The 27,951-nt window shown below is 43.4% G+C and overlaps 1 protein-coding gene across 10 annotated transcripts in view; it reads left to right on the top strand.

Moving 5' to 3' along the window:
* LOC112563146 (G protein-activated inward rectifier potassium channel 3-like) overlaps nt 1–27,951 on the top strand; it is a 63,557-nt gene that overhangs the window by 17,503 nt on the left and 18,103 nt on the right. For 4 of the 10 annotated variants that reach the window (XM_025236917.1, XM_025236909.1, XM_025236958.1 and 1 more), the window contains one exon: nt 16,318–19,272. In XM_025236917.1, coding sequence (XP_025092702.1) covers nt 16,779–18,224 — 1,446 coding nt within the window. In that variant the 5' untranslated portion in view covers nt 16,318–16,778 and the 3' untranslated portion in view covers nt 18,225–19,272. Of the gene's footprint in view, nt 1–11,030; nt 11,948–15,139; nt 15,160–16,317; nt 19,273–27,951 lie in introns of those variants that run through there. The other 6 variants (XM_025236967.1, XM_025236949.1, XM_025236941.1 and 3 more) reach the window with 6 other exon arrangements.

The raw sequence follows: 27,951 nt of genomic DNA, 5'->3' as shown, positions 1-27,951 counted from the left end.
CTGAAGTGCAAACTAACCTAAGCACACCATGACATACATCCAAGACGGTGCCAATACGTTTTGGCCCACCTAATACACAACAGACTGCCAATATTGGCAGCCAAGATAATTAATGCACGATACAATTTAAAAACATAAACAAATATGTTTAGAGTGGCATAAGTATTAATAATTAATATTTAATCAACAATCCCAAATAAACGATGTTAATAGAACTAATACAGGCAAATTTGCAGTTAGTACACAATGTGAATACGATGTATACTGGAACATTGGTGAGCAGGTTTGTACGAGCTAACACTCGAAATAAAGACATGTTATGGTCACGACACGCTCTAACGCTCACGTGACTAAAGATGGCAGAATAAAGTTCATGAAGCGTGGAATGATGACTGTACCTGCTCCCTGCTACCTACATCTTTGCGTGGGCGTCGACTTGAATGCCTTTGGAAGAATTCTGCCTGTCTTGGGATGCTCTAAATATGCTTTAAATATTTACTGCTTTCTTCTCAAGCATCTTCCGCTGTTAAATCTTAATGTTAAGTCTCTGACATCCTCAATGTATGTGAATTTTACTGCAGCACATAAATCGATTCAGTACTTTTATGCTTTTTTCCACTCTTCCCCAATTCTTCCTAGTGGCATAAAAGGCTTAGATGACTTTGGTTTGGGCAGTTTCTTGAGTTATCGTTAACAGTTAAAGCTTTTTCAAAGCACTTACTGTCATCGGTCAGACAGTTACTGATATCATTTTCTCGTTTGTTCGTAATAGTTAAATGTCGGGTAAAATGCTTAGGTAAACAAGCAAAGGGGAGAAAGTGGTTAGCCTATCTATGTCATCTGAAAAAAACACTTATTGGGTTTTCTTGGTAACAGCAAGCGGCAGATGTGATGAAATATTATTGTACTGGAAAAACATCGTTATTCAACTATAAAAGAATACAGATTAATATTGAAAGTAAAAACACTTCAAAGCAATGTATCTTCGAACTTCCAGTAAACTAAACTTTCTGCCGAATTTGGAGGAGTTGGGACAAAGGGAGGGGGGAAGACTTTTATACAATTTCCTTCCACCCACGCACTTTTATATCTGCTTTAAACAAGACCATATTTAATGAACAGGGTTTTCAGGGAACGGGAAAGCTTGAATTAATGATTAATTTTGATATTTTTATCTCTGTGGGGACTGGCTGTTTGATTTAGACACCTAATTCTGAGCTCAGAGGGCACACTCCAGACGACCAGAATGGTACGGCCGTATTTCGTTTCATTCGTGGCGAGTAATCTTTGAATTATAGACCCCCCGGTGCCGTAAAGTTGCTGCCTCCCTTGATAACGACATTTTAGCCGCGTGCGACAAGCAGCAATTTCTGGTCCGCAGCCCTGTCGCCTCACACGATTTCTTTTTCCCTCACACACACACAGAACCTCTCTTTCTAGCCATAATGCCAATGGAAACATTCTTGTAATTTACTGCATTTCTTTACAATAAATTTTTATTCAAATTCTTTCTTTCTCTCTATCACTGCACGCGTGTACTTATTTTTACCTATTATCTTCTCACTCACTCTTCTATGTGATCTCTTATTGCTTGAAAGATATAACCACGCAAGACCCACCATTACTGCTGTCACAAATGCTTGCTGTGTTCACATCCAAATGTTTACCTAAAGCCAGACTTACACTGTGCGACTCTGTCGATATAAAGCCAGACTCACACAGTGCAACAAGTGGTAATGGCTGTTTCGACCCTCAGCAAAAAAAGATTCGATCCTCTTTCGATTTGTTGCTTTTTCTGCCTGTCGAGGCAGACGTTTCGATTAGTTATTGACCTTTCCTGTAATTAATCTTTGTTTCACGGAGTTAAGCGAGCTGAAGCATGTTTTCATTTGTGGTTTGAGTATTCTTCCGCCATGTCGCGTTTCGATTGAGTCTATCATCAAGGGAAGCAGTCAGCTTTGGATTGCGTGCCGATAGCAGAATATTCCTGATGCAAACAAAAGACCATAATTTTCTTCGCAAAAATATCCTGGGTCTTGAACCTACCGCGTGGGAAACGATCATCCTAAACTTTCAAAATAACAACATTCATATTTTCCGTTTTACAAACCATTTGTCTACATGTCTTTCTGTAACAGGCAGATTGGTTTTCCGTTTGTGAATTGAGTGATGATGGTGGTGGTGTGTGAGGTTGGTGGATGTTCTTTCATCTTGTGCATGCTGGTGTTCACTGTGACACCAGTCATTTTGTCTCAGAGGACATCCAGCAGTAACAGCAAGTCTGACATCGATGGCGTCACTCACCAGCGCAGCCTATAATCGATCCTCTTATGGATTAAACCGACAGTAAGGAGGAGCATTGCAATGGAGGCTTCCCTGATCTGACATGCAAACAGCTGTTGGCTTACATGATCAATTTGGTGTATTCTATCTTTTGCTCCTCCGCGCTTTTCTTCTCTCTCCTTTGCCCAAACCCTTTCTTTCTGTCTTACTTTGTGTTCGTTTCTTTTCCCCCAGATGTTCATCCTTTTTTTTTTGTTGTTGTTGTTGTTTTTTTTGTTTGTTTGTTTGTTTGTTTGTTTTTTGTTTGTTTGTTTTGTTTTTTTTTTTTTTTTGTTTGTTTGTTTTGTTTGTTTTTGTTTGGTTTCTTTTTTTTTGCTTTTTTTAATGTCCGTTCGTTCTTATTTTCAGTTTTTTTTATTTATAGATTTTTTCCCTCTTGTTCCTTTTTTTTATTCGCTTCTTTTTTTATTTGTTCGTTCGTTCTTTTCCGTTCGCTTTTTTTTTTTTTTTTTTTTTTTTTCATTTTTAATTACTTTCTTTAATACGCTTTTTTTAATACTTTCCTTATCATTATTTTCTCACACTTTTTCTTTTTTTTCTTATCTTCCTTTCTTTTTTTTTTTAGTTCTTTCTTCATTCTGATGTGATGCATCATTCTTGGGTTGTCGTGTAAGCCACCGAATACTGGCCTGTAACCTTTAAATGTTTCTGAGGCTTCATGCATTCCCCAAACATCTTGAGCACAAGAGAGGCTTTGCTGCTTGTCGCGGCCGCGCGAGCCGGGAATTTGTTGCATGTCTTCGGATGGAAAGTGTGTCAGGCAAAGATTTTCGAGGTTGAAATGTCAGTGCTGCTTCACATGTGAGTGGTTTCAGGTACGTTCTAAAATGCCAAGGGGTTGGACCCTAATGGTTCCAGTAGTCAGCCGTGATGTCTGTCTGCTGCAGACCGGATGTTCATCACAACGTTTCTGGCTTCGGAGGCAGTCGAGGGTCGGGGTCAGAGGTGAGCTTGTATATTCGCTGGCGCAGCGTTGCGAGAGAACAGGTTGCTGCAGGGGCAAAAAAGGGAAAGGGATGGTTTGGGGATGAGGCAGATGCGGAGGTCGTGCAATTTTCATCAGCTTTCATGAGACGTGACTTTTGCTGAAGTGCTGTAAGTTAATTAAGTTTTGAAATGAAAGCTTAGTCAAGAGCAATAAATTTGTAGACGTTTGCGAAATAGAGAAAATGGTTCTGGAGGGAGGTGAGTGCGACACCGTTTCGTTTGAGAGACTGGGTACACAGGACGTCTATAGGACCTAAATGGTTAATGGTAAGGTACTAATAGTTCATAAAGATTTTAGTTGACTGTGGATGGTTACCATCCGGCTATTAACAGCTAAGTGGTGTGCACCTCGACCCAACTAGTATTTCTCATATTAATGGATCCAGAGTGATTGTTGTTTATTTCCTGTTCTGTAGGCATGCTCCTGATTATATACTTCTCGTTACACGTACCACCAAAAACCGTGTTCATTCATTCCAAGCTAGTTAGAAGCTCTCGCGGATTTCAAATGTGGACTGAAAAAAAAAATAACGGAAAAAAATTGTTTGCATATTACACTAGAAACAATACTTTGCTTCGGATTTACCGATGCTGTCTCCAACAGTTCAGGATCATTTTTTAATTTTCTAAGCAGTCAGTGAAGTTTGATTGCATCTAGGTGTTTCTCAATGTATTTTTTAACACTGATTTGTGTTTAGTGCACGTGTACGCACACGTCTGTAGCAATGATATTTGTCCTTGCTAAAAAGGAAGAAAGGCCTACAGGAGAAAAAGGAACCAGGATTTTGTAAATTATTTTTTGTGGCGACTGTGAGTCGAGGATTTCAGTCTCACGACCGTGGCCCATGGGCGTGGAGGCTACTTTGGCGCTCTATAAATCTCGCTCTACTATTGCTTTGAGAAGCTGCATACTGAACACAAGACCAAACCTTCCGCCCGAGCATCGAAGTTTCGGGGCCATCAAAAGGTCGTGTTGAATGTCAAGGTCGGCAGTGTCATCTCTTGGCGTGACTGTCATTGTTAAATGTTAGCGTAACATCGAAAGCAACCCCCGGATGTTCTACATCTAGCGTCTGGACACCTTGTGAGAGGTCAGAGGTTGATGCTGGGAAGTTGGAGAATATGGAAGCAGCAGATGTAGATGCTGGTCCTTAGACGCTGAGGTCGGAATCTCTCGTGCTGACATCAGCGATGAAATGTTTAGACCTGTGGTAGCTGTCAGTGGTGTAGATGGCTGGCCGTTGTAACCAAGGGAGGTAACTTTGTGTTGGTGACCAATCTTCTGTTGACGGCCGCAAAAATGGCTTCAGTTCAAAGTCGCATGTTGGAGGGTAAGTAGACTTACACGTTCGGGGTTGTCCTAGCAAAGCAAATTTCATAACAACTCCACTATATATATATATTTGCGAGTGGGTTAGAGAACGCTTTTGGTTCGTGGGTGGTTTTCTTTTTTTGATTTTTTTTTTCTGTGTTGTTGTTTTGGGTTTTTTGGGGTTTTTTTTTTGTTTTATATTTGTTTTGTTTTTTTTACGAAACTGAAGCATGATAGCTCTTCTTCATATAACAGCACATAATTTAATATTTTTTTGTAATTTCCGTTCTAGAAAGTTGTTGGTGTGGCGGAGATGTAATTATTGAGAGAAGGTCACAAGAAGGGGATGTAGTTGGCGTAAATATTCAAAAAGAAATTTTTTTTTCTTCATGACCATGACCTCACATAGAGTTCATGAAGGAACGTTATTCTTGTTGATTGTCGAAAACCTGAAGAAACTTTTTTTTTTTTTTTTTTTTTTTTTTTGTTGCCAGGCTAAAACATTAACACGCCGCACATGATACACGCAAATTTCTTACTTACGTCTACGTCGTAGCTCGTAATTCAACGTGAACTTCACGTGACCTGGCAAAAGGTGCAATCATGTGTAAAAAAATAAAACTGCACCGGTGAAGCTGAGCGTTTTGTTTACATGCTGAATGCGCCAAAGTGTCCTGAAACATTTCCATCTTGAAGCAAACAAACAGCTGGTGGGTTAGAGATGGAAGACGGAATGAGCAACGGCTTGCATCCTCCCAGGCAAGGAAAAACCATTTTGTTTTACGTTATCTAAGTGTTCCGATAAGCTTTGCCAGAAAGTACAGATGTTTAGGAAGGACAACTTTTAGGCAAATTACGAGCGAAATATTACCAGGCGTCTGTAAACCTGTGCTTATATTCTAAGCGAAAAAACAGAATTAAGAAGAGAAGGGAGAGTAACGGGATAAGGTGGAGGAGAAGACGACTTCAGACCCTTGAAACCCTGTTCACATCCGGGACACAGGTATTGTGAACAGTTGGTGACTTGGACCGAGACGAAACAACTGTCAATCTAAAACTTTGATGTAATCAGGCGTTTTCACTGGTTTGAATAAAATCATTAAAGTAAATCCTACCTCTATTCTTTCGGTAGATGTGAGTGAGGTGGTAGAAATAGCACTTATCTGGTGACAGTTTTATGTGAGAGGGGGAATCATTTCCTGTCGCTGCCTTACCTTCCTCTATCTTTATACATAGCCGGGTACGCATTCCCACCATTACCTCTCCATAGGGGTTTCGAACCAGTGCGCTATCCACTTTCCCAATCCGTTAACACAGGGCGTGCGATTGTGAGCGATAAACTCCTCCTGACCTTCTGCACGAGCTCGTAGATTCCTGTTAGTGACGTGTTTGTTGACATTCATAAAGAAACTTGCGGCATTTTTTTGTTTAGGCGCTGACATCTTCGCTCCAAAAACCTTTTGGTAACAATGCTGATTGATGCAATCTTCAGGCATCTACGATGACGGTAGTGAATTGGGGTTGGGTGGGTGGGTGGGTAAGACAAAAATATGAAACAGTAATAAACAATACTGAGATCTTTATGTCACTTGAGAAAACCTTCCTATACTCATTCGATCGTAATTGTTACATAATTGGTAATGATTTGTGAGTACAGTGTCTCTACCGTCATGTGAATCTGTAATAGTGATAGGACAACAAATATATCCCTAGACCACTTATTTGCATCACCATGGAGTGAGGTTTACATTGAAGTCAACTAAAGTACAACTTTTAATGTTAAAGCCAACCAGAGCACAATTTATTTTCAAGTGCCCGGATGGATGCATTGAATAAATGTCTAAAGGAAGCCACTCGCGAGAAATTTTTAAGCCTTTGAACATCGCAAGTCTCTTCTTGCTTTCAGAAAGGGGTCACACACAGACTTCTAGGTAAGTCTACGGGGTCAGAGGCCAAAACTTTATTTCCTGCGACGTTACAAAAGTCGGCTTGTGATTAATCCGATTTGTCATACGTTCGATTGTCTCCCATTGGTCTGGCCTGTGATGATAGAAATACGAATTGAGGTCAGTCCACGTACGAGCTCTTCTGTACACATTAATTAACTATCCTCAATACATTTTATTAATAAATTCATGCCAACTGAATGATCTGTTTGCTTTACGATTAACCTGGCCTGTAAACGAGGGCTAAACGTTTCGCAGCGCTCGTTTAATCGTCGCTCGATGGCAGAAGAAGTTAAAATTAATTACAGTGCCATTGTCTGATCGATGACATTTTGCAGGACGAAAAAAAATGGCTTGAAGATGATTACTCTCAATTCGATTTAAAAATGTCATTCGTTCGCCGCCTGATAAGAAGAGAAGAACTCACATCAATGTAACTCCGATGTACATTACTACAATCAGTCAGAAAGGTTTTAGTAGTTGTATTGGATTTGCTCGATCTTTAATCTGTTTTCGTTTCGCAACGGAAATTCGAGACAATGACAAGATGTGCAAATATTTACATTATTGCTCAGCGCATTTTTTTAAATATAGGTAGCATCTGTTTCACAATGACCACTGACCATCCTCAGCCTCCCACGCTAGCCACCATTCCGCCATCCTCATCTTGTTTTACCTTTTGTAAGAACTTTGATGCTGATGTTACACACTTGATACTCCTGGCGCATAAGTAGTGTTATGACATATAATTCTCATTAGATTAGTGAAAATGTAAGCAGCTTTACACCGCCAGGTAAGGATTTTCCAGGTAAGGAGCTTACAAGACCTGCTTGTGGTGAACTCTGATGCAGTCTTGCCGCCTCTATCTTGCGAGGTGTTAGATACCTGGTCGGAGTGAATAATACTTTGCTGCTTTTCTCCTTCACATAATCATTGTGATGCTATGTTGAAGAAGGAAGGACAATAAGTAACAGTCTCATTTTCGTTGTTGTAAGTGGACGTTTAGTTTGTTTCCTTTGAGCATTCATGATTGACTCGCAGGCGCGGTCTCCTTTCTGTCAGTTCAAAGACTCCGCGAGATTTTTTGTTTTGTTTTGTTTTTTTAATCAAGTGATCATCCAGTGAAATGACACTTAGGACCAATGATATGCCTGGTCCGTGGAGAGACAGAAAGTGTCAAACGATCTGATGACACCCAATACAGTCGGCCATAAACACGATGTCGAGATCGATATCGACATTGCACAACCCGCTTGTAGGGAGGGAGACAGGTGTGGAGAGGGATGTAACGGACCTTAGAGATAGGTAGCTGTCGCCATATGTCATAGGAGGGAGCCAGGTGTGGAAATGGATGTAACGGACAATAGACAGACTGGTAGCCGTCGCCATATGTCATTGGATGTGGTCTGAGTTCGGGTGTCCGATAGTAAAGTGGTTAAAACACTTATCACCATTGCAGTGAGAGGGCTTTGGTTCAGGTCTCATCCCGGAACGCTGTCACACCTGTTTCCAGGGCTTGCCATCGGTGTGGGGGGTAGTCTCGGGGTACTACGGTTTCCTTACTCCTCATTCCCCCCCTCCCACCAAGTAGTGTGATATCCCCTCTACTTAGAAACACTTTTCTACCAAACCAACAAATCAACCTGGATTCTGAAGTCTTTTTCCGAGTCTTTGTAAAGGAGAGAGAGGCGCAAGTTCAGGAAGTTGCTTTGTTTTATTCGAGAAGTCTTTGTGTTAAAAGTACGCTTCATTCATGAGCACGAGGCTTATTATGCAAAGTGTCAAGTGTTCACGTTCACTTCCAGTTTTACCGGTTGCTCTCCATGTCACGCTCGACAAAAGAATAAAAAAAAAATTTCAAGTGTCCGGGTTCTGTTATAAATGCGTAGTTTCCTTTTCACAAAATTTTACTTGATAAGGAGAAAGAAAAAATGAAAATAAGGAAATTTTAGGAGGAAACGTAGATCCGGTGCTGGATGTTGACAGAAAAAGAAAGAGATAAGTGTTTACTTGTAAAGATGTTGATTTTACTCCAATAAGGGACTAGTCAATATGCTAGATGTCAGACTGATGCAAGGTGTAACCATGCCAGAGATAAACACCGTTTAAACGACTTGTTCAGGAACCATCTGCTTTCTAGGAAACGGCTTGGTCTGGGTCTGCCAGGGTTCACAAAGTTCTATACAGTACGTACGTACGCGTGTGTGTAGGTATGTGTGTACGTGTGTACTTGGGATGCGTGCGTGTGTGTGTGTGTGCGGACACGCACTTGATGGAGCCTGAGTATGAGGAAATTACAGACTGTGGGCTCAATGTCAGGATGTAGTTTAGTCCGCAAGTCTTATTTTATTGTTATCGCTGTTTTATTTATCGTTTGACATTTATTATTCGTCGCCTCTTTTGTCATTTTGTCTTCGCCTCCTCCACTGCAGACGATCAGACGGTGGCAACAACGGTCTTTTCTGTGTGGCCGTAACGATGTTAGGAATACAACAGATTGTTTCTGGACGGGTACCGTGCGTCTGGATGAAACAGTCTTTGACTAACTGGGTACTAGAGATAACTGGCTTGAACTCTTTAAACTCTCAGCAAGCCGACATAATTCCCGATGTAGATGTGTGCATGTTCAAACTCGCGGCGAGGATCAGGTATCTTTGAAATCAATATTGAGTGCAATACTCGAACTGCCAGATGACGGAAGCGTTGGCCGATCGCCTTGGCCGCGAAGGATTCTCGAATGTCACAAAGGAGAAGCGAGGAGACGACTTGTTGTTCTGACATTGTTTCTGTAGAGCCGTGCGCACCGTTTGTTTGCCAAGCCATGCCATCATTCTGGAGTCTCTTTTCTTTTCCACCCCTCCCCTACCCCACCCCCCTGCACCGTGTGACGTGCCAACGCTCTCAGGTCGCGCCCGTCGTGCCGGTTCGGTTCTCCCTCCCACTACCTCAACACCTTTTGCAGCCGGTACTCTCTGACGTCACAAAGTACTAAGAACCTACTAGGAAGTGTCTTCAGATTTCTTGACCTGGCGCCAGACAACCGGAACTGAGTGCTTACCTTCTTGCAGAAAGCAAAGCAGCCGTGAATGAGACACGTGACTTGGACTTGTCTCAAGGTTCGCGCCCGTTACTGACGGTAGGAAATCAAACAACATTCAAGGACAGAACACACCTGGAAAGTCATTTGTATGCAGGTGTAAATAAATAGAACTGGCTTGGCATATGTAAACAAGTAGTCTAACAGACAAGTACTGAATAAAATATAAATATTCGTATATACGAATATATTGCAAATATTACAGAAATTGAAAGTGTGTGTCGGGGGGTGGAGAGGGAGAGAGAGAAGAAATATTTGTTAGTACTTTGCAAAATTCTGCGAAGAACTCACTGAGGAATGGCTGCAGCACTCACACTCTCTTTCTCTCTTATCTCCCTTATGTGTGTGCGTTTGTGTGTGTGTGTTCCTGATTGTTTCATGGCCCGCGTGGTGATGTTCCCCTGATTCATACCCCATATCCGCTCCCAATTAAAAATGTCTTTTTTTCCAAAGGGTGGCGGCAACCCCCAATTACGTGACGTCAGTACACACTAACGGCAAGGGGAGGTGCGTCATGTCTGTGACGTGCTTTACCTCCCTTTGCCCATAAATTATCTTCTCTTTTCTCGGTCGCACACATAGTATTAGTGATGAGGACAGGCGGTCGTGCTGCACCTTTCAGAAAGGAAGCATCAAATACCACGATGTCAGGTTGTGTTACTACACAGCTCGTTGATGGAGGGGTAAACAACGCACATCCACGCGAGCTATGCAGGGTCTTGTAGTCGAAGCACATTCCTGTCTGTGAGGCAGCTGTCAACACTGGAAGACGTAGACGTCACGTGCCAAGTCAGATTAACATAGACAGCTCCACACAGGTGTAGACCACGCATTGTGATGTTGTATAGCTGTAAATGTTATGTAACTGTAGAAGCTGGTTGATGAAGATGCTGCCGCAAGTAAAAAAAAAAAAGGTCCACTATTGGCTTGGATGGAGGAGGACTTACGGTTGGAGTCGTTGGTTGTTTTGACAGAATCATGTTGTCGTGACGTGACATGGAATTTGAACACCGCTGGTGAAACTGTCGTGTCGCATCCCTCAAACCACTCACCCAACCACACTTCTCACTTTGCATCGGATTGTTGTATGTCTGTACACGTGTTGTCATGTGTCTATATATATATGCATGAGCTTGCGGAATTGCGTAAGAGCATGCACGCACGTGTGTGTCGTTTGCACATACTTGTACGCAGCATTCCGGGTGTTTCCGATTTTTTTTTTCTATTTGCATTTGCGTAAGAAGTTGTGCAAACACAAAAGGAAGCAGTCATATAGCACATGAAATACACAATGATAGGAGGGAAAGGGGAGGAAAAAGAGAGAGGAAGAGGAGAGGGTTTTGGGGAAGGAGAGGGAGGGAATCCCTGTTTTATGCCGAACCGGCAATTAAGGTTCCACCGCAGTCGGCCTCGGGAACAGGTGCCACATGCAGGAGCTGAAGAGATCCGAACCCTTAACAGCTGTTTCTCATTGTATTTGTGACAAGCGCTTAACCTTCGAGCCACCGGACCTCCCAGAAAGAACTACACTAACTTCAGGGTATTAAATGAAAGGCCTAGTTCTGTGGTGGATCAAGAAGGGACAGATCGGCCTCTCGACGCGCGATGGATGATACACTAACCGCTCCGGACCAGATCATCACCCTCGTCCTCACACTACACTGGAGGTCACGGGCCATCGCGCTGCAGTTGCGCGCATTCAAGTGACACCCACCTGTCCTGGCTTTTGCACTCTATGTGGCTCCGTGAAGTTTGACTGGCTGGGCTTCCTTGAAGGGGGACCCTATCACGTGATCATTCATCCCCCTAACCCCTTCACTACTCCTTACATTGAAGGTGTCATTTAAGGGTGGGAAGGAGGGAGCCGCCTGGTCTCGCCTATAACTACACCCTACAGCTCTCTACACCCTGCCCAGAACCTACTGGCGCAGAGATCGGGCACCAACTCGCCCTGTCAAGTCGTCCTGTCTTCTCGTCCGACCAACTGCTGGGAGCTTGCGGCGACTGCGTCCAGTCTGTGATGTACGTGGTGTCACGTTACCTTACGTTCCACTACGGCCTTGGCGCTGGCAGCCATCGACGTCGCACAGCAGCAACATCACCATCATTGACACGGCAGGCTTGTTTACGAAGGATGCTAGCAGGTAGCTAACCAGCAGGCAGCACCGTTAAGGTTCTGAAAGCCCACCGGGAGAAATGTTGTCTGATGGTAAAGTACGTCCTGATCTTGAAGCGCTTTTTCCGTCGTCATTCTTGCTAAAGGTTCTTTCTTCATTTTTTAAATTTTTGTTTCTTTTGTTAATTAATTCTTTCTTACATTTAGAAAGATCTGTGTATTCTAGCGTCCGCTCGAGCGTGGTAGGGTCGCTGGGTAGATGTCCAGGTAGCGTGTGCATTTGCGAATTAATTTATGCGCTGTCTAGTCACCTGCTGAAATATGCTTTAAAAGTGTGCCTTCTTTTATGTACACCCAACTCCGAACATCTAAATGAACATTTACGGCTGCCTTAACGAGGAGACCATTGTAAAATATATACCTAGGTCTATATAAGTGTTGTCCAGGTCATTATAAAGTGCTATCTGATTGGTATACCCACATTTGCACCTCTAGCTCCGGCCTTGGGGAAAAAAATACCAGCACTAAAAGTTCACATTAACACTTTGCTGCTGCCAGGCTAGTGCAGGGAAATGTTCACTGGCAGTGTCTTGGTTCCTTTTCACCTTGACAACCTTTTAGTGGCATTTTATAGTTCTTTAAATAGCTCTGTTTTTATGGTTCAACAATTTCGTTCAGTGCAACTTAATTACTTAACAAGGTCGCTGCAGGACTTGTTTTGTGACCTGCGCACTTTACCAGTATACATTTGCTTTTTTAAATTTAATGCATCTAAGTTTGTTTTTGTTTTTTTTAAATCAAGATTAGTTTTCATGTAAACCGTTATGTTGTTATAATGCACTAAGCTGACACGTGATGATGTAATCTCTAAGCTAACCTTCTTGCAGAGAGGTTGGACCAGAAAAAGACTTGCTTGGCAGGACGGTCTGTACTTGTCTGTTATAAAATCAGCCAATCGTGTTGATTGTGAGGAACATCGTAACAAGATGTTGTACGTGACCGATAAGGTCTCGACGAGAAACACAGATGAGCTTCTGGCGTAGTGCTCGAGAGTTGTGTCCCTCGTTGATTTCTCATCTTTGCTCACTGGTTCGCGTGAGTTTTCTATTTTTAGGAGCCACTTTTTTTTCTTCTCTCACTCCTCCTCGCAGTCAGAAGCACCACTTTAACAAAAAGTACCTTCACAGACAACGCTGGTGTTCCGAAGAGGGAAGAAGAAGAGATAGAGAGAGAGTGAGGGAGGGGAAAAGTGACCGGAAGAAAAATAAACAAGTATTGAAGCGAAACGGAAAGTCGGAAGACGCCATGTTGTTATCTGATACGGAGTAAGTGATGATTCCCGGCGGTTTGCAGACAAGGCCTACGGAGCAAGTGGGAAAAGCTGGTGGAAACAGCCCAGGTAGAAAAAAAAAGAGAGAAAAGGTTGCGAGGCTCATTACTACCCAAGGCAGCGAGTGCGTCGTGTATCTTCGGAAAGCATGAGTCACTAGAAAAGAAAAGGGGTGAAGGGGGAAATGCTAAGAATAGAACCAAACACTTTCCTGCCTCACCTTTGGCTGCGTGCCCCGCCACCCCGCCACCCCGCCCCCGCCCCTCCTTGAAGTCGGAGGAACCGCACGCGTAGAAGGAAGCTGCTGCCTCTTAGACATCCACAAAGCTCCGCGGGCTTGGCGGGGATAGTGTGGCTGCTTGTGACCGTTTGCCCCCATCTGAACCCAGCTGGAGAGGCGAGGTAGCCAGTAAAAGAGAAACAAAATCTCAATCTCCCTCCCTCCCTCCCAACCCCCGCTTGAGAGTCTTCTTTTATACCTCCACTTCCACGCTCGCAAGTTTTTGTCACGATGTGTTTGTGTGTCCGTGCCTGTGTCTAAAGTGCATCTTGTTCATATTTCGCTGGTCTCCAATCTTAGTTTCTAAAACGGTTGCTTGCTTATATCTTCATTATTTTGTTGACTGTTTACATTCGGATAGCTTAATCGAGTTCATGGTGAATGTTATTACCACTTTATCTCCTCATACAAAGAAGCTAAGTGAATTTCATGGATATAGCTAATAACTATCACTGTTGGTGTTTAGCGAAGAGCTCACTTAATAATTCATACCTGAATATAAAGACTACACTTCCCGTTGGTAGGTCTAACATTAGTTCTTTCGCATATCGTGTTTACAGATGAGAACTAATGGGGTGAATAGCATAAATTATGTTTAACTCTAGTTGGGTTTTTCGTGGGGAGGGAGAAGAAAGCTCAAGCCTAATGCAGTTAAAATAGCCTTTCATATTATCTTGAAAGAACTTCAAAGACCAGCTCAAGACGGGACACTTAGTGTTTATTTACTGGCAGCGATCACTCTTGTCGGTCGCTTCTGTCAAAAGATGCGATTTGTTGGACCCTGGCTTGGAAAAGATGCAAGCTGTCGGCTCGGGTTGAATGATCTTCATAGGTCAAGGACGCCTTCAGGTCGAGGTCACATGACCGAAGACCCGGAAGTGCAAGAGTTTGGTATTTCTTTTTCTTTCAACAAGATACGCAAGATACTAACGGATGTTTTGCTACAGAAAATCCAACTTCGCTGGACGCAGAGGTGAACACTTTTCTTCTTCCAGTACAAAGTGCTGCTCGTTAGGAATTCTGCGCATGGGCAATGGGAGGGAAGGCCAGTGGGTGAAAAAGCCAAAAGTTCGCAAACTGCATTTCAATTCCCCTCTAACCCCTTTGTCCCTCCAGCCAGTTGATCTAATTTGCCAGCCGCCATGCCAATCGCCAGCCTCACAGAGGATGCTCTGAGTCAGGTTCGGTTCCCTCCTGTCACAACACCGTGCACTACGGTTGAGTTCAATATTGCTCATGGCCGTGTGTCATTATGACACAGGTGTGGCTGTGGGAATGGCTGAAAATGTGACTTACCAGTCTATCCCTCCTCCTAAAATTCCAGCTCGTTTTTTTAAATTCCCATCCACTTTTTTTTTTTTTTTTTTTTGAATCGGTATGTGGCGTTAAAACAATGATCTCTTCCGGCACTGGTTCTAGAAAAATGAAGAAAAAAAAAGGAAAGGAAAGGCTAGTCTGCTGCCGCCTTGAAAAGGCGGACTGTGAGTGTAGGTGTGAGAAGACGAATTACGTGGGCTGAGTCGCTATTGCCTTCTCCTCGCAGGTGTTTGACGAGGGAAATGCCGGAGAGGCTAGCGATATTACCATCAGCGACAGCTCCACCGGTGTAGGTGAGACAATTCTTATCCAGATGACTAATGCGACACTTGCCACAGGATTAAGGGATTGTGTGAAGAGAGAAGTGTGAATAAGGAACCGTGTGCAGTGAAAGTAACTGTTGATGAAACTCGCCTCGTCTGTATTGCACGGTAAACTAACTTCATTTGTTTGACTTTTGTAATGATATTGGACAGTTGAAAGGTTATCACTTCGAGATCCTGTTTAACCTAAAACATTGATATTGTTGCTACATCTCACAAATTGAAAAATTTGAAATGCCATGTGGGTTTAGTAGTAGGCCAGAGGTTTCCAGCCAACGTGGGCGAAGATTGCGGGAATTTCTCTTCTTTACCACATATTGATGCAAATTATTATAGACCTGTCTGTATCGTCTACATCAACCGTGTCTCTGTTCGTCTTGTATTGTTATTTTTTTTTATTGAATTATCCGATATGCAGAGTCTTGAATTATCCGCAAGGTGTGGACGCTGTTGTTGATTGTTAGTGGTCATCAACTGTTTTGCCGACTATCTCACCACTAGTTGCATGGCAGAGAAGATGGCGTGGGTGGGCTGGGCTCGTCGAAAGACAACAGATTCATGAGGCACTTGTCAACAAAAGGCGATGTGCTTGTGTCGTTAGCAAATCCTGCGCTTTGGTTGCCAGGGTAACGCAATAAACCTGTCGTTTTTACGCTTTACCTGTACTTAAAGTAGAGTGTTGTTCCTTTGCTTAATTGACTGAGGTTGACACCTCTGTTCTCTCTGTTTTACTTGCGATTCATTAATTCAGTTTTATGTTCAGCGCACCGAGCTCACCTTTTGGGTCGGAAAACTGTCGATTTTGTCACCCTGTGCTAAATGTTTGTACATTAAAAACTGTGAAAATGATGAGAGTTTAGGCAATAATGTGCTAAAATTTGTCGCTTTGTAAAGCTATGATAATGATGATAATTAGCATGCCACCATTGTGTCCGTTACAGCACATAGACTAGAAAACCAAACACTGGTTGGGGTTGTTTACTGTATGAAATGTGTCTGTTTACTTCTCGTTACTGCCGAACAAACGGCTAATAGCTCCTGACAATGTATTTGTATCCTGTTTCTTTACAGCGGGTGACCATAAATTATCCAATAATTATCGAGTAGCCATAAATTTTCAGGTAAAAAAATCTTGGCAGCAAAAGTGCGAGAGCTTAAAGTTGTGGTAAACCCACAAAGCAGACGAGGGAGAAACGAAATTCCTCACACAGAAAGTGTAAGAGAGAGAGATGAAGTCATTCTTAATGCTTTACTTTCTGATTGCAGGCGTAACAGAGAAGAAAGAGAGAATGAAAGATTCCTGGAGTTTGTCAGTCCTGCCTTGAGCTGTCCGTTCTTCGGACAACCCTCGCTGCCTTTTGCCGCCTTGAGACAGTCCTGCGCGGAAACGGGCAAAAAAATCCTCGTCTGCGCCTGCGCTGTTCAGCAAAATACAAACAAAAATGCAGTGGTTTTGCAGCTTGTGAATAGGACGGTGCTGCTGTGTGCTCCTCCATGCAACTGCGGACTGGCGGAGGAGGAGGCACCGTCACACCCGGCGGGACTGAATCGTGCGCGTCGCGGTGCTGGTGACGGGTCTGGAGGCCACGCCCTCCCCATGTACGTCATCTGACGCGCACACGCACGTGTTTCTGCTAACGTCAGCCACCAACCCACCCACCCAACCACCCCCTCTACCCACCACCTCCACTCCTTTTGCGGGTGTTAGTGGTCTGTGTGCAAAGCGGATGTGTATGCCCCCCATGCAGACGGTGGTCATGGAAACCAGCTACGGGCCAATCAACGGGCCGGCAGGCAGCCTTCCCATGACAGAGCAGGACCTGCTTGAAAATGGCAAGGTGGCCATCGTGCCCACGGAGAGCTTGGGCCGCCGCAACTCCCAGGACTCCTTCGCCGAATACGCGGCGCGTGCGGCCCGCCAGAACGTGCACCCGGCCTTCAACCGCCGCGCCGACCGCCACTACTCTAAGCGCATGCGCCGTCGCCTGGTGTACAAGAACGGCGAGGTCAACATCACGCAGACCAACATCCGGAAGCGGCGTCGGCGTTACCTGGCCGATATCTTCACCACGCTGGTGGACATCAAATGGCGCTACAATCTCATGCTCTTCGCCCTGGCCTTCATCGTCAGCTGGGTCATCTTCGCCCTCATCTGGTGGCTCGTCTGCTTCTCGCACGGCGACTTGGACCACCTCAACGACCAGAACTGGAAGCCGTGCGTGATGGAGATCCGCTCTTTCACATCCGCCCTCCTCTTCTCGATCGAGACGCAGCACACCATCGGCTACGGCTACCGGCACACCACGGAGGAGTGCCCGGAGGCCATCGTGCTGATGATGTTCCAGTCCTGCTTCGGGGTCATCTGCCAGGCCCTCATGACCGGCATCGTGTTCGCCAAGCTGTCCCGCCCCAAGAAGCGCGCAGAGACGCTCATGTTTAGCAAGAGCGCCTGCATCTGCAAGCAGGATGGCGACCTGTGTCTGCTCTTGCGCGTGGGAGACATGCGCAAGTCGCAGATCGTCGAGGCCCACATCCGCGCCGTCCTGATCAAGAAGAAGGTGACGAAGGAGGGGGACGTCCTGCCCCTGTACCAGTTCGACGTGGACCTGGGCTTCAACGAGGGCAGGGACCGTTTGTTTTTGGTTTGGCCTGTGATAATCGTGCACAAGATAGATCAAGCCAGTCCTTTCTGGGAACTGACGCCGGAGGACCTCCACCGCGAGCAGTTCGAGCTTATCGTGGTCCTCGAGGGCATCGTCGAGAGTACCGGCATGACCACGCAAGCGCGGAGCTCCTACCTGCCCGGGGAGGTCCTTTGGGGCCACCGCTTTGAGCGCCTGGTCACCTTCCAGAAGGAAAACGGCCAGTACCAGATAGATTTCTCGCGGTTCCACAACACCATTCCAGTGGATACTCCAAACTGTAGCGCTAAGGAGTTGGCTGAAATGACAGCTGCCGGGAGGATGCCTGAGTCAACGGGGGGGTTTGTTGACGATGACGAAAACACCTCCATTGCATCCAAGTCTGAAAGGTATCCGAGCCCCTATGTTGTCAAGCGTCATGGTGCTGCACAAACTGATTTTGATGATGATGATGATTTTGATTCGTTGCGAAGCAAGCAAAGCACTAGCACAGACTTAGGTTCGCGGGAAGAATCTGAGACACTCCTTTGACAGTGTCAGGTAAGTGCCCGGTTAGCACTGACACTGCCATAAATGGTTTTGAATTTTTTTTTTTTCGAGTGTGTGCCGCCAACGCACTTCGCCTCCGCCATGTTTTCCTAATGCGAAGCTAAAACTAGCCAGCTCTCTATGGATATGAGAGTGATTTCAGGGGATGTTCTACCAGTCCATTGTACATACGATATGCACAGCATTGACGGTCATTCGCTCGTCGCCGCTCGTATTTTTTAATGGCTTTGTTTTTGTTTCCATTTTTAATTGTCGCTTTGATCAGACATCTCATCTAAAGATGTTTCACTGAGACCTGTTGGCAGCCAGTCATTCCTAAGTGTGAGCAGGCGTGCTTTACTTATTAACAGAAATTCAGTGACTGCTGTGCGCTGATCGATTGAAAGGCTTTTTGTCCACGGGATAGAGAGAAAAAGCCTCAAAAATAGTTTATCATTCGTTTCGGATTGCACACAGATATCGCGCATTTAATCAGACAAGAAAGAAAGAAAGAAAAAAAAAAGCCAGAATCAGTTGTGTATCATCATGGCATTCCTCGTTCGTTTGCTGGGTGGGATTTTTTTTTCTCTCTCTCTCTTTCTGGCTTTGTGTGTTCGTTCTTCAGTTTTGCCTTGAAGAAATTTATTTGTTTTTTTACTATTATGTTCTCTCCAGCATATTAAAAAAAAAATTCTGCACGTGTTTTATATGTCCCTCAACCCCTTTTCAATTTTATTTCCCTGAAGATTTCATTCATCTAGACTTCCTTCCAGTTGTATATTTGTTTCACTCGTATTTTACTGTTGACGAGACCACTGTTAACGGCGTTTATCTTGAAAGCAAGCTTTGTTGTTCGAAGTTTTTATTTGACAGGAAACATGCTCAAAGCAAAATAAAATAAAAAGTGTAACCGATTGTTTCCGCTCGACATAATTACTCAAGAGTTAGTACTGAAGAATATTACACAATGACTGGCTTTGTTGAAGTTGCAATACGAGCATTTTACGTTTTACATAACAGAGAAGGAAAATAAATTTTATACGAAAAGAAACAAAAGCGTTAATACAAACAAGTTGCATGAGATTTTGTTTTAGAGAATGAAGTAGTTTGGTGCATGCTTTCTTTTCGTGTTGAGTGCTTGCATGTTGAACTGAGTGTTTTTGTGTTATTTCAATATTTGTCTGTGAATGTCTTATAATCCTAATGAATGTAGTATGATGAGTTCTACAAGACCATTAGCTGTTTGTTCGTGAATTAGATGGCACTCTTGCTAATGCACACCTGTCACATTCATTGTTTGTTATCCCTTTTGTTTAATATTTATTTATTTTCACCTTGATTAATCAGAGAACTGTGCCAGAGTTCATGCTCATCATTAGCTTTTCAGCATTTCACAGTTTGAAAGTCGACATCCGTGAATATATTTTAAGTATTATGTGCTTTCATGGTCATTCGGTAAAGCAGGTTTTTTTTATCTTTATTCCTATCTTTTATATGTTATAAATTTTTGTTTATTTAATGTTAAAAAGAATGAGAGGCTGGAGGAATTGCAGAGAACACGACAAGTATTTGGAAAGGAGATCGGTGAGAGTAAATGGAAACTATACTTTCCTGAGAAGTTTGTATAATCACCTGCGATAAGGTCTGGGTGGACTACCCAGTGATTATGTTGTGTAAGTGTACACAAGCTTCTCAGGCGGATATATAATCAGATATGTATGTAGGTGCATGAGGCTAAGAATTGACTTCTTGCTTGTAAATAAAAAGTTCAAACGAGTGAACATCAGCGAGAAAGATAGGAAAACCAACCGCGGCGGTTATTATCTGATTAAAGAGCTGACGTGGTATCAACATGATGATCGCCATTTACCACATCCTGGTTATCTTCCCACCTCGAAGGGCTTCATGTCAAAGTTCATATCCTCATGGAGGAGAAAGACGGAGGTATATTCGTCTGTGGTGGTGGTGGGGAAGGGTGTGGGGGTGAAAGCAGAGTAGGAAAAAGAAATCATGTATGGTAGTAGAAGTCATTTGAGTTTGAGGATTTAACCCGGAGCCATCACAACATTGCTCGTCCATGTCTCAAGTCTTCTCCTCAATTAAGTCGTCGTCAAAGCTTCCCCCAAAGGCCGGCCAGACATCCCAGAATGAAAGTAAGTGGCGAGCTTACAGCCTGAGGACGTGGAGCCGAGTTTTGAGGCCAGCCATGGTGGTGGTGGTGGTGGCTGAGGGAGAGGAGGAGGAGGAGGAGGGGGAGAGCTGGCCGTTGATGCTGGCGCTCGTATCAAGAGTCGGCGGGTCCAATGGCGGGGTCGATAACCGGAAGATGACGTAAGCAGGACTGGGCAAGGGGCCAGCTGATAAACCAAGCGGAGCTACCCGTTTAAGACTCGTGTAAAAATTTAATGCACTAAGCTTCACTTTTTGTTTTTTGGGGTTTTTGTTTTCCACTTCCGAGTTTGTAGAAATGCACGTTGGGGGGTGGGGGAAGAACTTTTTAACAGATTTTTTAAATTTCCTATTAGCGAACCCAATAATCCTCAAACTTTCAAAAAAACCACGCCGGTAATAATTACAGTCATTATGTTTTGTTATCTTGGATTCTGTGTGCTTTGGCCTAATCAAGTGTGTGCTTAAATTTAACAGCTGTTTTGGTACCGGGTGGGTCTGTCCTTATAAACCATAAAACGGAGGTGTTGCGGATAATTTAGACGGTCTGACCGATTAACACATTACAGTCTGTCATTCCATATCCTTAGCAGTTGCACCTGTTTGACCGCAGGTGGTTGGATTGTCTACATGTGGTGGTGTGTGTGTGGCTGCTGAGATAAACGTGACTGGCGTACAAAAGGAACCTACCGTCCATCAGCAATGTCTAGTGTCGTCTTACCTGTTCCCCTTTGCTCCCCCGATATCAATCTGAAACCAATGCTAAACCTTTCTTTTCCCTCCCGACAGGAAGACGGCGCCATAAAGTGGTTGTCGTGCTAGATAGTTCTCACGCACGAGACGAATGTCGGGTATATTAAAGACTTCCGGTCTATGGCAGGTGAGGACAGTCGCAACTCCTCCCTAAATATTCACTAGAAGAATTTTTATTATACTTTTTTTAACCCAGGTTTGCTGTGTTAACTTGAAACTTGTTTTCGTGTTTTTATAAAAGGAAAACTTTATCCTGTTTTCGTAAACAGCACAATCACCATCTGTTGAAAGGGGTGTATTTTTGTTTGGAGGTGTGGGTAGGGGAGGGCGAGTAAAGCAAAGTGCAGGTTACAATTTCTACAAAATCTGGTTAAGTCCCCTGTTCCGTTCTTGTGATATGCGTTTACAAACATCACTGTATATTGAAATAGGTCAGCAACAAATGGTCTGGATTGTTTATGGATAAACTTACGGTAGGTGAGATTCAGCCAATGAGAGAACAAGAACCGCATGTTAATTCGGGGTATATGTGCACAAAGGTGGGGTCACGATTTTGACCTCCTTGTGCCTGGACCGACACAGCTCACTTGTTTCGACACCCGTATCGCTGACTGCTGATTATTCTTTTCACAGAAGAAAAGCTAGGAATCGTGTTTATCGGCTAGGGCACGGGAATCCCAGGAATTAATCGTGTTGTCGGCACGGTCATTGAAGTTGAAGAGAGAGGAAGAAAGAGACAAAAATTTCTGTGTGGGAGTTGGAAGGGGAGAGTCAAATGGGATAATAGTTCACTTCTATCGTGTATATTTCTAGAATAGTCTTGTTACTGAAGCAGGTGTTCAAACATCAGTTCCTAAGTACACGAGACTAGTCTGTCTTCTCACAGACCACTTATTGAGAACATTGTACCCTATGTCCACGTGTTCAAGAATCGTTTGAGGACTTCAATACCGCGCATAATATATGGAGAGGAGGCATGGTGTTGCATCGTTTTTCCATAAACACATAATTTTTTTAATTGAAGAACTGTATTTTGGTCTATCTTCGTGGATGAAGCAAGGTGCTGATGAAGCGAAATACACTTGCCATGACACTGTAGTAAGCTTCGCCCAAGCTTTTATTTGTCGTTACTTTGACCTGATGACCGGCTGGATAAAATGGGACACAGCTGTCATCCTGTCTGTAATCAGATTGACCTGAATGTAAAAGCAGAATAACTGTCATCACACTGTAGACGGTTTGACCTGAAAGTCAACTCAGTGAGCTGTACTACAGTGTGGAAAAATCCCAGTAAGACACGATTCAGCTTTTGTGACATTTTCATCAAGACAACGGCCTGACAAGTGTTGCAGAAAATAGAATCGTTGGGAACTGCTACGTCCTCTTCTTTCCTTCCCTCCTTCCCGAACGACCAAAGTCAAAGGGAACTGAAGGACTCCTGTCCTAGGACACTAATGGACGGATATTACATCTTAAACGTAAACCAGAGGAGACTGGCGGCCATTTTCAAGGAGCAGACTCCAACAATAACTCCATTACCGATGCAGCAGTGGTGGTGTAGAAGAAATGGTTGCAGCAGCAGCAGAAGATCCAACTTAGACGATGGTGAGGTTGTATACCAGCAGATTATTTGCTGACAACATGACTAGAACGAAAACGATCAGTTCTCTCGTATTCTAATCATCATGGGTATCAAAAATTGAAAAGCATGATCTGACTTGCGACTATTTTGCCCGCGCGTCCCACATTCGCACCATAAATATCGAATACGTCATGGCGGATTCGCGTCGATGCAAGTGATTTTCTCTCGAGCTGAGTGTGCAGGCGGCAAGGGTGGCGTGGACGTCGAATGTCGGAGGCTTTCCACCCAACTCGTTACATTGACTAATGGAACGGAATAAATCTGTTTCTTCGAGGACGACATGACAGACAGTTGTTCAACATGACAGATTGTGTGCGTGCCATCGTTTTGTGACGTCATGGAATAACACACCACTCCTAACCAAATCCCATTTTTCAGTTTGGTATGTTTTACAATGACTTGTAAAAGGAGAATATCGCGTCTTTCAGCTATTTAGGTTTCCCCTATAACAATGGTCATTTTCAAATTTGTTGTACTAGAAGTGAATTATGTACTACATCACACTGGCCAGCCTAGCATCGTTCCAATCTCACTGCCAGCACAACTTGATATGAATCATGGAGGTTGAAATAATTTTTTTTTAATTCTTGAACGTGATGTTTTTGAACCATGTTTCCCCTTCCTTATACATCAACGCATTAATTAGCAAGCATTTTATTGTACAGCCTTGGGACAATCTTTGATGTGCTCGTCAGCTGTTTGATGTTGTAGTGGCTAAATTTGTACTGAATGTCCTTTGTAACCGCACATAATTTTATCATTTACTAATAATAAAAAAAAGATTCCAAAACCGGACAGCAATTACTCTAGCGGTTGATGTGTCCTACACGAGATGTTAAAGCCCACCTGTTTGATGTGAAAGCTCTATTCAGTTGATGTCACATGCGCTGTGCTCGACACTCCTCCTTTGCAGTTTTGCATTTCAAAAAACTTCATGGACCGACACCTCGCGCAATACGTCCTTCTTGGTGATCATAGCTTCCCCACTCCCCCCCGAGTACCCTTTCTCTGCCCCCAGCACAGGGGTGAGTAAGCGGAGCTTGATAGGAAGATGGAGATACCCTATATATATAGGAAGCCTCTGACAGGTTACCTACCCATTGTTTTAACATGTTGTCTATAGTTCTAGCCAGTGCAAATTCAACCTGCCCTTCAATTAATTAACCCCTGTGACCTTTCACTTGTGACGACACGTTATCTTTCCTTACTTTTCTTCGTCTTATCTTCACACCACAGAACACACACGCTGACATTCACTGACACCTACGCGCGCATGCCCGGTACCGATTTTGCAACAAAGATCAGCAAGGTGGTTGCCGTTCATCAACGTCATCAGAGCGAACTTTACGATCCGGTGCTGTTAGGTCCCTGCGAGGTCAAATCGCATCCAGCCAAGAAGCCAGATCGAATGTAGACTCGACGCCTTGCCTCCCAGTAATCTGAACTGTCGTCCTGGTTGCTCACACACAGCAGTGAGCCCTCCGCAATGTCTGCTGCTTCCGTAGTGGGGGGGGGGGGGTTCCCCTGGCAACCCACCAAGGCCATCGTTGTTGATCACGTGTCGGAAGGGTTGTTTCCCTGTTTGTTAGTCTGCGTACAAGCATGACGTCAGCACGGTTGTAGAACTGATGTTGCGGTGGATGGATGCAAATTTATCATTAAGAATGCCTCTAAATGTGGTTTTGCAGTATAGTGATAGCGATCACCTAAGTGCTTTCACTCAGCTAAAGGTGTTCCATTTCTGTGAACTTTTTTTAAAGTACCAAAATGGCAAACCCTTTTCCATGCTTGAATGCGTTTGTGCCTGTCAAACCTAGGTCCCAATATCAATGTACATTTAAAAAGTGACTTTAAATCCGGGTAACTACTTAATGTCCTTATCTTAGAACGATTTTAACATTTCATCTAGAACAAATACATTCAAGCATGTAAATAATGTGCTGCTTTTGGTAACAGAAAAGTGTTCAGAAATGGAATACTTCTGGCCTGTTAGAAGTAGACTAGAGCTTGGATACTCATAGCAAACCAAACGATAGCCATTAACATTCCTTCCTCTACACCAGACATCCCTAAAGTCACCTCCACATCCTCCCACTCATTCACCTACGCCCACACAAACACACGTACAGTCTCACCCTTTCACTTCCAAAGAGCGTTTGGACCTGATGGCTACTGAAACAGTTCAGTTGATGCACTGAATCGCCTGCACTCCTAATGATGTTATATATAATTCATAATTCATTAATAATTCAGTGCGCAGCTTAAATATTAACGATCACTAATTAATCTCGAATTTCTTTTATTTGAACATGCAAAAAATGGAAACCGTAGTTCTCGAAGAGAGTTCTGGGTGCGTATGATGTCCGCTTTGTGTATTTTATTGCTTCCTGTATCTATTTTTAGGCGTGTAACCTGAACCTTCATCCAATCTTCTGTTGCTGTGCTCATATTGATTGCTCATCCCTCCTCTTCCATTTTCCCAGCAACTTTTGCCGCCAGCTATTGTTCTCGTTTTCCCCACCCGCTCCCTCCAGCCCCACCTAATCATTCTCTACTCCTACGCATTCACCACTCCTACGTATTAACAATCAGCTTCTCATATCTTTTCTTTTTCTTCCTTTTATTGCACGTTCTTCTCTTTCTCTCCTATATATCTTTCATGTCTACGTGTTTGTCTGCCTGTCTGTATCTTGAGTGTCAATAGACTTTTATTGATCTGTTTCATTCTTTGAGATTATGGGACATTAAATCTTCTAATTTAATTAAATTGATTGTTACAAAAGATTCATGATTATGAGAGCATCATCTGGTCAGCATTATTTCCACACTGTAAAAATATGTTTTTCCCCACGCTTGTTAAATATATATTTTCTTTTTGCATCGTTATAAAAAGTAATTAGATGTTTTGAGTAAACAAATTCTGGTTTATGAAGTTAATATATTGACAGTATTTCTGAAGTGTTAAGATGACAGTGTTTCGAGCTGCCCCTGTTTATTGAAAACATAACAGCCGAGTGTTTGTTCGCATGAAAATTCTTGCGATGATGACGAGTTGCGAGTTTCGATGTTTTGTCCTCATCATGTTGCTTACAGCCTGCTCAGATAGGTCCTTATAATCTTATTTTAATTCATCGTCAAAGCTTTCTAAATTAATCGGTAAATGATCGAGTAAGATGTTGTAAACATTATTTACAGAACACTAAAGCATTATGAGACCCTTTCTACGTGGCTTCCGTTACCCTCACCACCAGGCCAGTCACGTGACCTCTGGATATGCTAGTAAGGAGGCTTTCATTACTCCTCTGTTGGTCGGGATGCAGAAGTATAGTGCCAGTGGCACAAAGGATACCGACCTCTAGGTATCACCCGTCAAAATCATGCTGTCGAACGTCTTGCCTCTGCGTTGATAGATGGCTTCGTCGCAATTTCTTCTGAGTAATAATATGGAGCCATCACAGAATGGAAAAAAAAACTTGTTCCCAAGCAAAGTAGCCTTGAATCCACCACGCCTTGACTGAACTATAAAATACTAGGAGTTGTTGGGTCGGACACAACGGGTGTGATTCCCAGACCGCAGAGGTACTTCAATCCTGCTGGTCTGATTATCAAGCACAGGGTTTTATACGATATCTTGAATCTAGATTTATATGTTTAAAATCTTTCATTCATACCCTAGATTGTTGAATCATTAGTTGACTATTTTTATTTCAGACCCTTCAGATAAACTATGAGAGTTGTCATATAAGAAGGCTTAACAATTACCCTACTTTATTTTCTGCTGCTCTTATAACCGGCAACTAACACTGGCGATTCTGCAGCTTTATGATGATGAGAAAATAGAGAAATAATTTCCCAGACTACATACTTCTTGACCACTCATTCTAGCAACCTGCGGATTTTCATCTACAGTTGACGGTTTACAACGCGAGAGGTTCACGAGATTTGGCAATGTATCCGGTATTTGTGCTGTAGTTTCACACAGTTCACATACGAGTCAGCTAGAGTTTTTTTAATTATTGGGCACAACTTGTGGAATATGTGAAAAAAATATATATCATTTAAATTACCTAAAATAAAATTGCCAGACAATATATTTTTATATGTGTGGGTGGAAAAGATCTTCTACTGAAGAAGTACAGACTTGAATGCCTAGTCGTTATTGTTGCTTGACCCCTAAGGAAAATGAAGAAGTCTCTTGGTTCTTCGTCCTCCTCCACTCGTTTCGAGAAAAAAATCATTAAGAGACTTGGTCAGTTTTATCTCCCTTGAGAGCAGAGCTAACCCGTGCACACGTGTACGAAGATAGAGTGGCGAGCTCTTGTTTTATAGAAGAAGTTTTTTTTTTTTTATCTGTCGACCTCAGTGTGCTTTAAAAATTCAAAATGCCAATCTCTTTAGGACTAACAGCCATGGACTCCTGCCTTCTTCCTCATCTTTGTCTGCACGTGTGAACAACATCTGCCCACGCGACGAGCTGAAAAGTTTAACAAAAATTAATTTTCGCGTGCAGCCAAAGAAAAGAGGAGAGAGAGAGGTAGTAGGAGAAGGACCATGCCTGTCAGCTAGTGAACGACCACAAAACCGGACAGCTAAAACGTGTGGCACAGACACACAGATGTCGTGCTGGACGCGCTGATGGATGCGGGAGACAGCTTTTTGCCGCAAATGGACGACTAATGTCGTGACCGATGCTATTTTACTTAAGAGACCTCCACAGTCTGTCCCTCGTGACCGCTGGCAATTTCAAACCACGTGTCTTCCTGTCTCTTAGCCCAGGGAATTTCATGGTTTACTCTCCTTATTTTTGTAAGCTAAAAAAGCATTTATATCCGTTTAGCTCCACAGTACTGCTTTCTCTCGTATATAACCTTTTTCAGTTCTCTTTTCCTCCGTCGGGCAAGAGACAGATTTTACGGGCTCGCGGACAGGTATTGTTGTGTGTGATTGTTGTTGTGACTGAAAAAATCTCCCAAAATTTCAATCATTCACAAGAGTCTCTAAAATCGTGACGTCATGCTTGTCCACACTTACGCCTAATTAACATATGATCTTAGCTCTTCAGTGATCACCGCCATCATTTTGATTTTTTTCCTTTTGCGGTCTTCAGAAAAAAATAATCGTGCCAGAACTAAGCTGTTCAGCTAGTGAAGCTACATCAAATGTCGC

Source organism: Pomacea canaliculata, linkage group LG1, assembly GCF_003073045.1.
Source record: "Pomacea canaliculata isolate SZHN2017 linkage group LG1, ASM307304v1, whole genome shotgun sequence".
Classification (NCBI taxonomy): Eukaryota; Metazoa; Mollusca; class Gastropoda; order Architaenioglossa; family Ampullariidae; genus Pomacea; species Pomacea canaliculata.
This window is presented reverse-complemented; position numbering and strand designations above follow the sequence as displayed.